The sequence below is a fragment of the Papio anubis genome, chromosome 8, assembly GCF_008728515.1.
Source record: "Papio anubis isolate 15944 chromosome 8, Panubis1.0, whole genome shotgun sequence".
NCBI lineage: Eukaryota > Metazoa > Chordata > Mammalia > Primates > Cercopithecidae > Papio > Papio anubis.
The window spans coordinates 16,670,501-16,684,627 of NC_044983.1; the positions used below are offsets into that span (position 1 = coordinate 16,670,501).

At 38.8% G+C, this 14,127-nt stretch overlaps 1 protein-coding gene across 6 annotated transcripts in view; it reads right to left on the reverse strand.

The window, feature by feature from the left end:
- PSD3 (pleckstrin and Sec7 domain containing 3) overlaps nucleotides 1–14,127 on the reverse strand; it is a 704,060-nt gene that overhangs the window by 41,708 nt on the left and 648,225 nt on the right. For all 6 annotated transcript variants that reach the window (XM_017961820.3, XM_021942810.2, XM_021942812.2 and 3 more), the window contains 2 exons: nucleotides 4,224–4,381; nucleotides 1,603–1,747 (listed from right to left, as the gene is read on the reverse strand). In XM_017961820.3, the coding sequence (XP_017817309.3) occupies nucleotides 1,603–1,747; nucleotides 4,224–4,381 (303 nt within the window). The remainder of the gene's footprint in view (nucleotides 1–1,602; nucleotides 1,748–4,223; nucleotides 4,382–14,127) is intronic.

A 14,127-nucleotide genomic window follows, 5' to 3' on the forward strand; every position in this document is an offset into this window, starting at 1 on the left:
CCTTTCTGTTTATACCAGTGTCATCTTCTAACAGTTCCTCATGTTGTAATGAGAATAATTTTTAAAGCAAAAATGTGATCAAATTACTCTCCTGCTTAAAGTTATTATTATTATTTTGAGACGGAGTCTTGCTCTGTTGCCCAGGCTGGAGTACAGTGGCGTGATCTCCGCTCACTACAACCTCCGCCTCCTGGGTTCAAGCAGTTCTCCTGTCTCAGCCTTCTGAGTCACTGGGATTACAGGCATCCACCACCACGCCTGGCTAATTTTTGCATTTTTACTAGAGACAGGGTTTCACCATGCTGGCCAGCTGGTCTCGAACTCCTGACCTCAGGTGATCTGCCCACCTCGGCCTCCCAAAGTGCTGGGATTACAGGCGTGAGCCACTGTGCCCGGCCTTAAAGCTGTTATTTTGAGGATGCTGGGAACCACTGAAGCATCCTAAATCCTACACACGACAAACGAGGCCTTTCATGATTTGGCCTTTGCTGACCTCTGCAGAGATACATTTCTTGCTGATTCTCAACACTGTGCTCATGTCACAGTTAAAAACTTGCGTGTGGTTCCTCCATCCAGTGCTCTCTTCTCTAGGCCTTCGTTCCTCTGCTGGCTCATTCTCCTATCTCATCCCACATCTCACCTAACTGCCTCTCATCCTTTAAGCTTCCCATGAGGTACCACATTTCCTCCTTCACCTCCAAGGCCAGGCTAGATAATGTCCCTTCCTTGAACCTCCAGAGCACGCTGCATTATCATTGATAATCGCTCCCTCTCTTGCCATGGGACACATCTTATGACATCAAAGATGTGTAGGGAGCTAGTTAATACCAAGACTTAGTCGATCATAGTCAGATAAAACTATCTCTATGTAATGAGAAATTCACAAAGGCATCAAAAGTAGCTTCCAAAATCTTTAACTAGTCAATGGCAAGGGGGTACTGCAGACAGATTGAAAATCAGCAAACCTGGCTTGTAGGCAGTGTCCTTAGAAGAATTTTAAGGGAAAAAGGACTTGATAAAATATGGCTTTTAGTAAGATTAATCTGACAACAGAAGGAGGCTTATGTAAACACACTTGGAGCAGGGTTCTGGTACACTTTATCTTTATTAGCTTGGAAAATCCAAATGATCCATTCAGCTCCGCTCTGAGGGGTAGGGCAGGCCCTTTCCCATTGTACTATGAACCGTGGATTTCTGAAAATACTTTTGTATTCCTAGCACTAAACACATCCTGGAATATGGTAAATGCTCAATAAAAATGAGCTAATAAATGAATGAAAGAAAAGCGTGTTACCAAGCCAGATTATGAGCTGGTAGTTAAAACAAACAAAACATCAAGCATGGCTAATAATGAACCAATACAAACTTTAGAAACTAAATCAAAGTATATGTCCTACTAACTGAGACTCAATTACGTCAGCTTCTCACACGAAGTGTAAAACCCAGCGTACTGCATTTCTGCCCCATTTATACAATATGCTATCACAGGGCAAGGTCTCTCATCTGCCCCCAAAACAAGGAGTACTATCCAAAGAGAAGTATTTATCACATTACTTTACAAAGTACTTTTTCCCAAGGTCAAAGCACTATCAAGATGATTACCTGAGACAGTTTTGTCGTAGTGGCAGGCAAAAGTGGGCGGCTAAACTTCTTCTGAGAGCCGATTGCTGCTGGAAATGGTGGTGCAGAAAATACAGCTGCCACACAATTAATTTTGTTTATCCACCCTTGCATTTCTTCTTGGCTCCTATGAGAAACAGATACGTTTATATTAGGACATTGCGATGTCTAAGTGCATCACACTTTGCCTATTTCACGTTACTGATTTGCAATGGCATGTGAAAATCATTTACTCCTTCTGGTACAACTAATCCCTGACGAAACTTCATTAGAGATGAACATTGTCATTAGGCGATCACCCTAGAGGTGTGGAAGCTATGATCATCACAGTGCAAGACTGTGATTCTCTCCCTAGGAAATAGAAGGGAAAAACGAGTAAACACTTGACAATAAATATTTACTAAACTTTTACTTTCTGTTTGATATGAGGCTAGGCCAAAAATTAATCATAAAATTTACTCCTCTCTTTTAATTGTACTGTTTAATTTTAAAATCTAACTGAGGAATGTATTGGTAGACGTAAGGTAAAAGGATTTATCTACTTTGGAAAACAGTTTGACAGGTTCTTCGAAAGTTAACTATGCATTTATCATATGACCCAGCAATTCTACTACTAAGTAGCTATCCAAGAGAAATAAAAACATATAGAAACGTCGGACGCGGTGCCTCATGCCTGTAATCCCAGCACTTTGGGAAGCCGAGGTGGGCAGATAACCTGAGGTCAGGAGTTCAAGACCAGCCTGGCCAACATAGTGAAAGTTCATCTCTACTAAAAATACAAAAATAGCCGGGCGTGGTGGTGGGCACTTTAAGTCCCAGCTACCTGGGAGGCTGAGGCAGGAGAATCGTTTGTACCTGGGAGGTGGAGGTTACAGTGAACAGAGATCACACCACTGCACTCCAGGCTAGGGTGGCAAAACGAGACTCCATCTCAAAAGAAAACATACAGATACGCAAAGATTTGTATGTTAGTGTTTATAGCATCATCATTCCTAAGAGTCAGAAAAGGGAAACAATCCAAACTGTCCAGTAAATGCATAAGCAAAATGTGGTAAATGCAAACAACCGAATAGTATTTAGCAATAAAGTACTGACACACACTACAATATGGATAAACTTTCAAAGCTTTATGTTACATAAAAGAAGCCAGACACAAAAGACCACATAATATATTAGTCTGTTTATATGAATTGTCCAGTAAAGGCAATAGTATAGAGGCCGAAAGTAGATTAGTGGGTGCCTGGGGCTGGAGGTGAGAATGGAAGTGACTACAAAATGTACATGGGGATCTCTTTGGAGTGATGGAAATGTTTCAAAACTGGATTGTGGTGATGGCTGAGCCATTCTGTAAATATGCCAAAAAATCATTGAAATGCACGTTTGAAACTGGTGATATTTTATGGTATGTAAAGCATACCTCAATAAGACTGTTTAAAAAAACCCACCTGAGAGGAGGTGAAAATCATCTGATGTGATATTTTTAATGTATGTGTCATTATATCCAGAAAGCCCAAGATTCACAGTAGTTAATAAATATTTGTAAACTCATAAATGAATGGTAGAAATGATCATGAATCAGGACGGATTATCTACCATACACATAATCAATAAATAAAAAGTCAAAAAAAAAAAAAAAAGCCAAAGTCATTTCCTTCATCAGTTACTCTGAGAGAAACCACACTAACTAACCTGTGACCACGCTAAATGTCAGCTCCTCACGGCACCCTCTCTAGGCTGATCTCTCTGGCTCCATTATTATTTCATTGGACTGTTTTTTGCATCAATTCTGTCCAAAGTAATTAGATCTCCTTAGTTATTACATCTGGTATTTTTGATTTAAGAAATCAGGGACTAGAATAATTTGAAAGTTTCTTCATGCCTAATAGCTGCAATTATACATCCAGCTATGGGTCCCTGCGTGATGTTAACCGTCCCATTCCCACACTCAAAAACCCGGGGCAACTTGTTTCCTTACAACTTCCTCCTACAACTGGCAATTCATCCCATTTCCTTGATCACAGTAGAATGACATCTTTTCCTTCTAGTATAATCATGGACTATTGGAGCTCAGAAGGGAAACAAAAAAATAAAATAAACATTTACATTTATTGAACAGTTCCTATGTGCCAAGCACTGTGTGAGGTATTATATACACTTATCTCACGGAATCCTCACTAGAACTCTGTAAGATAAACATTATCCCCTACACTAGTGACGAGCTGAGGTTCAGAGGTTAAACTATGTGGTAGGAGAAAGACCTAGAGAAATGGTATTATCCAGGTCTATTTTACTCATTTTGTGATAGAACTTGTCTACTAAAAGCCTCATATTTTATTGATGAGGACACCGAATTCTAGAGATGTTAAGTGGCTGACTAAAAGTGAAAGGGCTACTATGTAACAGACAAAAATGTAAATCCTGGGTTTCTATTTTTTTTTTTTTAATTCTAATCTTCTTGGGCAGTTACCTCACTAATGAAAGCAGTTCATGACTTTGATTCCAACTAAAAAAATTTCCCATGCAGAACTTGATTTTATTCCTTGGTATAAAGTGGTGCTAAGTGAACTAAAACACAAAATCAAATAAAAACCAACAAAACATACTGAGTTTGAAAAAGCAAGACCCTCCAGTCGGCAGTTTTAAGTTTAAACACGTTTGGTTTCTTCTCATAGTCCGTGGCCTTGGATGCCAATGCGTGGTGCACACTCACAGCGTTTTTCAAGTCCTCTTCAGACAAGGCCTTTTCTGGCTTGTATTCGTCCTACAGATGGATACAAAGAAAATAAAGGCAAAAATCACGATCAGATTTCAACTTAAATTTTTAAAAGCAAAAACTAAAAAAAAAGTTTTTAGAAAATTCAAGTGAATGAAAAAAATGAAATGAATGGTGATTAAAAACAACCTTATAAATGCTATAGAACATCATGTTGTTTGAAAAATTTGCTGAGAATGAGAAAATACATCTACCCAAGAGGCATTTTTAAAAAACTGATATATAATAATTGAGATAAATAAGGAGCTAAGTAAGGCCAAAGGCAGAAATATCTATCGTACGCATTTTATAGTGAACAGAAATGAGACTTGGACCAACAGTGTGATTTGGTTTCAGGATTAAATGGATAAAAGCAACACCTTACAGATAACTGTCAACAGAATTATACAGAGGGTAAAAACAATGCCATTGTGTTCTCTGCTCTAAAGATACTACCTGTTACTTTCTGTTTAGACTAATTTTTTTTTGTTTTGTTTTGGTGAGACGGAGATTTACTCTTGTTGCCCAGGCTGGAGTGCAATGGCACGATCTCGGCTCACCACATCCTCCACCTCCCAGGTTTAAGTGATTCTCCTGCCTCAGCCTCCCAAGTAGCTGGAATTACAGGCATATGTCACCACGCCCAGCTAATTCTGTACTTTTAGTAGAGACAGGGTTTCACCATGTTGGCCAGGCAGGTCTCAAACTCCTGACCTAAGAGATCCACCTGCCTTGGCCTCCCAAAGTGCTGGGATTACAGACGTGAGCCACTGTGATTGGCCTGTTTAGACTTATACTATCAAAAGAAAAATGAATAGTAAAGTAAAATGATTACTCCAGCTCTTTGGCTGAAAGAAAAGAGGAAAATCAATTTAATAATCAGGTGAAAGCTTAGCTTGTTATCATAAAATTGAAAAATAGGTAAACACATATGCTACAAACTGTTAGATATTTTCTAGAGTTTAAGGCCCCGCTTCCTCCTTCCCATATTTTATCAAAAACAAGATATGACGCTAAACTTGCATTTCTTCTGTAAAACACACACATGTACCCCCGAACACACACAACACATCACCTTCTAATTAGCAGTAAAAGCCTAAAGAAAGATATCGTCTGATTTCTTATCAGTCTGCTTTTACCAGTTTTCAGAAAAACAATGATAGTCCTCCATAATTCCCCTCCCTTTCATTTATCCCCTCCACAAAACAAATAGTTCAAAGGTACTACTGCCATCAATTCAAACTGAGTCAAAAATAATCTTTAATGTGACAACGCTGTGAGGCAAAGGTTTTCCCTCTACAATAAGATATAAATACCAGCTGTAATATAAAGATTATCCACATTTATAATATTAAATGACAAAACTGTTACTTTGGGATTGCAACAAGTCTTACTTTATTAAGCCTCCGAGATTAAGAACTGCTATTGACAATGACAGTCTTCTAGAGTGGTATGATGAATAAAGGAGAATTTAAAAAATTAAACACAAGATATTTATATGTACCTGTTACATAATTCCCAGTAATTCATAAAACTATAATCTAGTTACATTTTAAGATCTGTCTTGTCGTTTTTTAAATGAGATTTTTCTCAGTAATTTAGCATTCCAAATATTCACAAATCTCCTTCCAGGGAAATCTTCATTAGAGTAGGAATTTCAACTAGAGGCAGCATGACTACAAAACCCCTCCAGCCTTATAATTACGCTATAACAGAACCCGGCATATCTGGCTCTCCATGTGCTATAACTTAGATTCCAGACAAAAACATGAGGTAGGTAAACAACTGGAATGAGGAGAAATGATGAGGGCCAAAATCACTTTAGGGAATTTATATGCCACCTCCATTTCCATGCATACTGATCCCCTAACACACAAATGACTGAGTTTGCACAAAGGTTAGCCTAGAAATTTGTGTGTACCTTTTTTTTATATTCTAGGTCCATGATTTAAGCTTTTATCTTAATTCCTCTTCCCTATTTTCTTTGAATTAATATTTTATTGTTGTTTGAATTTCTTAAGATGATTACCTAGTTCTTTTATTTTCTGTATTTCTCCTTTGGTTAAGAAAGAATTTAAGGTTACAATTTTTCCTCTGAGTATGGGTTACACTGCGTAGCAGAGTTTGGAAACGAAAAGTATTTTTTCAATGCTTTCTAGATAGTTTGTAGTTTTAATTTTTATCCATTCTTTAATCTTAGCAACATCAAAGAATGTGTTTCTCAAATTTAAGGCAAAGTTTTAGTTATATATTATTATACATTCATAATTTTATTGGTTTATGACCAGAGAATAAGGTCTAGAAAATCTATTTTTCCCAAATTTGGTAAGGTTTTTCTTGTGGCCAATTACATGTTTGATTTTTGTTAATGTTGCATAAGCATACAAAAAATTTATTCTTTGAGGGATGAATGTGTATTTATATTCAAGTTTACTGACTCAGTTCCTCTGCCCTTACAGCATTTTTTCTACTAGTTTCTCCCCTTCAGACAAGTATATTAACCGTTTCCACTTCAAGTTCTTGTTGCATTTCTGATAGCTTTTTTATATATATTTTAGTTGCTATGTTGTCTGGTGCATTTAGGTTTATAACTATCACCTTCCTTATAACTATGTGCCACTTATTACTTAAAATGTTCTTCTTTATCCTGTTAAATGCTTAGTCATATAAGATGGAAATTTAAAAGAGTCTTTCTTTTAAGAAAATGCTCTATTTATCTATTCCTCACCCACATCAACAAGACTTTGAAAAATGTTTTGTTCTGCAATCTTACTAAAATTATCATGTTATGCATTTTCTGTTTCAAGAAACCTTATTTTGAATTTAGATTATACATTCTGAGTCTCCCCTCATATATTTAACTGCATCTGTGTTTCCTTGCTCACCTGCTTCTTTCTTTTTTCCATCTTGACCTCTCTCCCCTCATACCTTTGCTATTTTCTCTTCTCTCAAGTATTTTCTTTAGGTAGGTGGTATACTGTTTTATTCTTATCCTCAAGTATCTTTCATTTCTTTGATAGGTATAGAACTGGGCATAGAACATAAGGCTGCAGCCTTCTTCACTTGTTTTACTTATCGTCTGGAGATTCTACCACCTTCTAGCTTCCAGTTTAGTACAAGTCCAATGCCAATCTGATTATTTTCTCTTTTTCTTGTTTTTTCTCTTAGGAATCACATACAGGTTTTCCTTTAATCTTAGAATTCAGGATTTTTTGCTAGGTTATGCCTTACTTTTCTTATCCATCCAGTCTGAAACTAAAAAGTCCCACCCTTATTCTCCCTTATGTGATCATTACTTGGGTTGATAATTGCTGACAAAAGTAATAAACATACTTGCGCAGACTGTAGCTAAGACAGATTTAAGGTCTCCAGCTATGGTTGCATCCAGTGCCAACCTACAATTCCTTTACATCTCCCTGATTTTTGAAATTCTTCCTTGGCTTTTTGTCACGATATTCTCCTGGTTTCTCTCCTACCTCTCTGGTCATTACTTCGCTATCCCCTGTTCTGCATGCCCTTCTACGTAACCGTTGGGATGGTTTCAACTCCACATTTATATCACAACGTCTAACAAACTGCTATAGGTGAATACGAAACACAAAATCAATTGGTAGCTATTACTATTGAATGACTTAGACTGTCTCATTTGGAGCCACTATAAATATTCTTCGAATATATTATCTGCTGATAACTTCATTTAAAACCAAGCTCAAAGGATGACATTCTTAGACTGTTCTTAAAAATGCAAAAAAAAATTTTTAATGCAACATTTATTACAGACCTAGGAAAAAGCTAACAGTAATTGTCACTTTGGAAGAACTGCACAATTATTTTAAAAGAGGACTCTATTCCAAGGTAGTTTCCAAAACTCTAATATACACTGCCAGATTACCTTACATTGGAAGGAAAACACTACATGGGGCATCAGTGGAAGACAGGATCTATTTAATTAGGGCTAAACTGAAGTTGAAAAATTTTAAGTCTAAGAAGCTTCCACTTTTCTAGTTGATAATACAATTTTACCATTTTTTCTTAAAAAGGCAAAATACAAACTTTAAAATATTTTCAGCATATTGAATTCCTACTAGAAAAATAAAGTTCCAACTACACACACACACACACACACACACACACACACACACACACACACAGAGCAAAAACCAAGAGCAGAGTGGTAACATTACGGTTGACAGTTGGATTAAAAAAATGACTTTATCCTACCAAGTTCATTCTGACATCTTTATTTTTCACTGAAGGGAAGACAGTGTTTAAATGGTAGAATTGGGAAGGAAGAAATAAGGGATAAATTACTGTAATCAAACCATTTCAAAACAAGGACTATTTGCTGTGCAAACTAAATGTGAAAGAGTGAGCAAGATAAATCCAATCAAGAAATTTTCTGTAAGAAAAGAAAATGCTCCACGACATCTAATTACTACCCATTTTCTCAAATAAATGAGGGGTGAAACTGATGACTAAAAACATATTACTCTCTCATGTTCCCTGCAATCTACATCGTTTTATGTAATAGGATTCACTGGATCACTCCACCGTCCCAATAAGCACCAAGAATGTGATTTCACAATGCCATTTATTTCAAATTTATTTAAAGCATGAAATAAAAAGTTTTTCCCCCCTAAGAAGCTTGTTAATTAAACCTCTTGGGAAGTGGAATCTTAACACACTAACATAAAAATCATCTATATATGTACAAAAAAATTGGCATCAAGTCTGAAAAACTGTACTTTCAGGTAAGATAAACTACAATTTGGAAAATGACCACATTGTAATTAAAATTCTTATCAATTTGAAAAGCACATTCAAGACTCCAGTTTTCAATATATTATTTACTTCATGCCTCATTAAATAGGCAAAATAGCTACACGTAATTAAAACAATTTTCACCAAAGTTGAAATGGTCTTGATTTCCACTGAGAGAACATAAAAAGGGGAAGGGAGACCACATTGTTACTTGGAGCTACGTGGAAATAAATAAAAATGTTAGTAATTAAAGGAAGCTGGGTCCTAAATTGTCTATTAATGCATGGTTTTGAAAATGGCATTAAAAATGTTTTTCATAATTTGATGACTATCTTTTTAAAAAAATGCTAAGTATGTCTGATTAAGTGTCTTTCTAAAAATCATTTGGCTTCGTCCTAATAGCTATTTCAACATGTAAAAGAGCACAGAACCAGCAGTTTCACAAAAGGAAATAAAAACGCCATGAGCTCACAAGAAAGCAGAAGGGGCAACCGGAGACCAGGACAGAGACGGGCCTGCTCTGAGTGCCACAGTCTTGGGCACATCAGCTCCGGGCTGGTTGCTGTCATCACAGTCTGGGAGGCCTTGACTCTTCAGTGGCTTCCTTCTGTGCCTGAACCAAGCCCTCCCCTGATGCAACCAACACTGCAAAAACTGCTTTTACAATGGAAACTTTTAAAAAACCTATTGGTTGAGCCTGGGAGGTCAAAGCTGCAGTGAACTGTGATCACACCACTGCATTCCAGCCCGGGTGAAAGAGTGCGAATCTGTGTCAAAAAACAAACAGGCCGGGTACAGTGGCTCACGCCTGTAATCCCAGCACTTTGGGAAGCCGAGGAGGGCGGATCACGAGGTCAGGAGATTGAGACTATCCTGGCTAACATGGTGAAACCCCGTCTCTACTAAAAAATACAAAAAATTAGCCGGGCATGGTGGCGGGCGCCTGTAGTCCCAGCTACTCGGGAGGCTGAGGCAGGAGAATGGCATGAACCTGGGAGGTTGAGCTTGCAGTGAGCTGAGATTGCACCACTACACTCCAGCCTGGGTGACAGAGCGAGACTCCGTCTCAAAACAAACAAACAAACAAACAAACAAACAATTCCCCAAAACAAAACACAAAAACCAAAAACCACGTATAGGGAGCTGGAACAAAATCTCTCTTCCGAGTAAGCCAAAGAATAAAGATGATTCTGCACCAAGGACACAGTTCCTAATCTGTGACAGCAAATGTACATTTTAGATAATGAACTGATTTTTCACTTCTAAAGACATGGTAAAGGTAAAGAAATTCAGGTTTGAACAGTTGTTTCCTAGACTCTAAAGATAAAAAACATGAGAGATTCTCGAGAGCCTGGTCTGCAGACTGCCATCATCAAGAGGTGAACTCTAAGTAATTCACTGTCATGCACTAACCAGCCACCTACACCCATTGCTCTGAACCATTCCATCAATCATCTCCAGGGCAGTTCAGTTTTGTAAGAGCCAGAACTGGAACAAGAATAACATCACAAGCCTTACAAAAATACTTTCAAGAGAGAAGCAGAGACTGGCAGGGACAGACACAAAGCCCATGACAGAAACTGAGAGAGAACTTCTGAAGCTGTGTCATAGCAAAGGCTTGTCAAAGCACTTGGCTAGCAGATGACTCACTCAGTAACAAAGTGGATATGAAGTTACTATCCAAATGTCAACAATGATGGATCATCAGAACCAACAGGAATTTCATGATTTTAATGTCAATTAAAACGCACACTCAATTTACAGCAATTTCTAATTTTCAAAGCACATATGAACTATGAGTATTACATTAAAATAATATTTGTCTTTTCTTCCATGAGCACTTTACATTCCTATAGTAATAATTAACTACCAATAGGGCATACATTGTTTTAGGTACTCTTGGGCTCAGGGGCACTGAAAGCAATAGAGAAAACACAGATAGGAGTGTGTTCTTACTTAGCTATAGAACAGACAAAAAGTCTGTACCATAAATGTTCTATTATGCCAGATCATGACTGATACCTGGACTCTGGAACAGTTTTGAAATGTGCAAATATTTAAATCATTCCCTATACTGGTGTTGTATATCACGAGCTCTATCTCAGAGAGTTACAGAAACTAGAAAGAATTATTCACCCAAGTTTATTCCATTTACCCAGTGTTTTCTCCAACCCTCACCTATACACTTGGTTTGCATCATGTTAACTGGTGCTTTTTCACGAGATGATTTTAAGAGTCCACTAGCCATTCATTGCATAATACTGGTCTTCTCATCCAAACTGTCAGGACAAGTGTTTTCAGGGACTGGATGCTATGTTTATTTCTCACATAGCTCCCAACATGACATTTTGTAAAGGGATCTGACATTACTATCATTATGCTCTGTGGATTTACTCTTTGCTTGAAAGTGAAAGGCAAATGTGAGTAAGTAACATTAAGGAAGGGGCCAGAAAAGAAAATGAGGCAAATGGTGATAAGGCAGATTGTGTGTAACCCGGAGAAGCAAAACAAGAGTTCTGGATAATGTAAGAAACTGTCTGGGGGAAAGGAACAAAGACAAGGACTTATTTTACTTTGGAGTTAAATCAGTAACAGGAAAGAAAAGAGATTCAGTGGAAATGAGACAGACGCTGGGGACTTGTTACTTTCAAAAGTCACAGGAAGGGGAATATGAGAAAAAGAGGAGTGGAGTGGATCAAACTGGAAACTTCTGGGCGAGCTTCTCTAGAGTAGTTGTCTGTGTCCTCTCTGCCTCTGCATCCTCAACTCTCCAATTGGCCTTCCACACTCACCACCACACTGAAACTGCTTTATCGACAACATCCTACTTGCTGAATTCACATGGCACTCTCCAATTCCCTAACTTACCTTTTCATGACAGGGCACATTTCAAACATTTCTTAATGTCTGTGGTACCAGTTTTCTCTCTGGCTTAGTTTTCTTCCTGTCTGGCCACATCACACAGGCTCCTCCCCTGTCTCTTCTTCCTAGGGCACATATGAGCATCTGGTCCATTGGCTCTGTCCTCCATCTTCTCCTCACTCTTGGAGTGACATCATCTACTTGCATGGCTTAAATTCTCAATTCATTGTTAAGATCTGCATTTCTGGCCCCTCGATTGGCTCCAGATCAGAGTATGCATAATTGCTTACTGGACACATCCATTTATGATTTCACACACCGTGAATTCAACACCTCAAACTAAACTCTCCAAGTAAAACTATGTTTCTCCCTCCGTCTTACCCCTGCTCTCGTTCAAGTTAATCTGGTCTCTACGTCTTTGACAGAACTTGTTTCTAAGTCATTCTCCATCCTGCAGCCAGACTGATCTTTTTTTTTTTTGAGACAGAGTTTCACTCTGTCACCCAGGCTGGAGTGCAGTGGCGAGATCTCGGCTCACTGCAACCTCTGCCTCCCAGGTTCAAGCAATTCTCCTGCCTCAGCCTCCTGAGTAGCTGGGACTACAGGCACATGCCACCGCACCTGACTAATTTTTGTATTTTTAGTAGAGATGGAGTTTCACCATGTTGGTCAGGCTAGTCTCGAACTCCTGACCTCACGATCCACCTGCCTCGGCCTCCCAAAATGCTAGGATTAGAGGCATAAGCCACCGCATCTGGCCCAGACTGATCTTTTTAAAATATAAATATGGATGCTGTGTGTGGTGGCTCATACCTATAATCCCTGCACTTTGGGAGGCCAAGGCAGGAGGATCGCTTAAGTTGAGGAATTCAAGACCAGCCTGGGTAACAAAGTGAGACCCCATCTCTATAAATAATAGAAAAATTAGCCAGGTGTAGTGGTGCACACCTGTGGTCCCAGCTACTCAGGGGGCTGAAGTTGGAGGACTGCTTGATCCTGGGTGGGGTCAAGGCTGCAGTGAGCCGAGACCCTGCCATTGCACTCCAGCTTGGGTAACAGAGACCTAGTTTCAAAAAAAATAAGTAAAATAATCATGTCACTCCCCATTTAAAACATGTGATAGCTCCAACTGCTCTAAGATGAAGTCTCAACTCTTTAACATGGTTTTCTAGGCTCTTCCACCCCAAACACCACTGAACCTGTAGTTCCCTGTACACGCTATATCACATCTAAGTATCCATACAGGTTTATCTCTGAGTTCCCTTATATGACTAACATCTATTTGTGTTTTTAAGTGTGGGGTTAAACAGCGCTTTCTTCATGAACTCTTTCACGATCTTCCCCTCTCTTGCTCATGTTAAGTGCCCTTCCAGATGTGTTTCCATAGCACCCTCCTCTCTTCGCAGCATTTCTCAAATTGCACTGAATTGGCCTTTTATTTGTTAATTTCTTCAGAATAAAGAGAGCTCCTTTGAGCACTGCACCTTGCTCACAATCACATCTCTAGTGTATAACATTCTAAAAAGTGGGCAAAGTCCTGATCTTATATATGCACTCATGATTGACTTGCTTCCTACGTAAATTTATGACCCTCTGTATCAGAAAGGTAGTTTACTAGCCAAAGTTCAGCCGATGTTGGACACTTAAGCCACATTGTAAGTGTCAATCTGAGAGATATAAAACAGGATGCCAACACTTCCACATATTTAATGCTTTCTGGGAACAACACACCTGAGAAAGGTCTATGTTAGAAAATCTCAAAGTTTACTTATTCAAATAATAGAAGATACAAGACATATTCCAGTGAAAGAGTGGAAAGTCTCATATTGCAGTGAAAGAGTGGCTGGACTCAGGGAAGTGCAACCAGAGCGAGGACAAACCCATCAGTCTTTACTCAGGTCAGAAGCTGAAGGGAAGGTTAATGCACAGTTGCTGTGCAGTGGCCAAGTTAGTTGAATCTGGGCGAAGCCGTAACAGAGACCTCTCCCCACAACAGCATTTTTTTTTTTTTTTGAGACAGAGTCTTGGTCTGTTGCCCAGGCTGGAGTGCAGTGGCTGGATCTCAGCTCACTGCAAGCTCCGCCTCCCAGGTTCACACCATTCTCCTGCCTCAGCCTCCCGAAAAGCTGGGA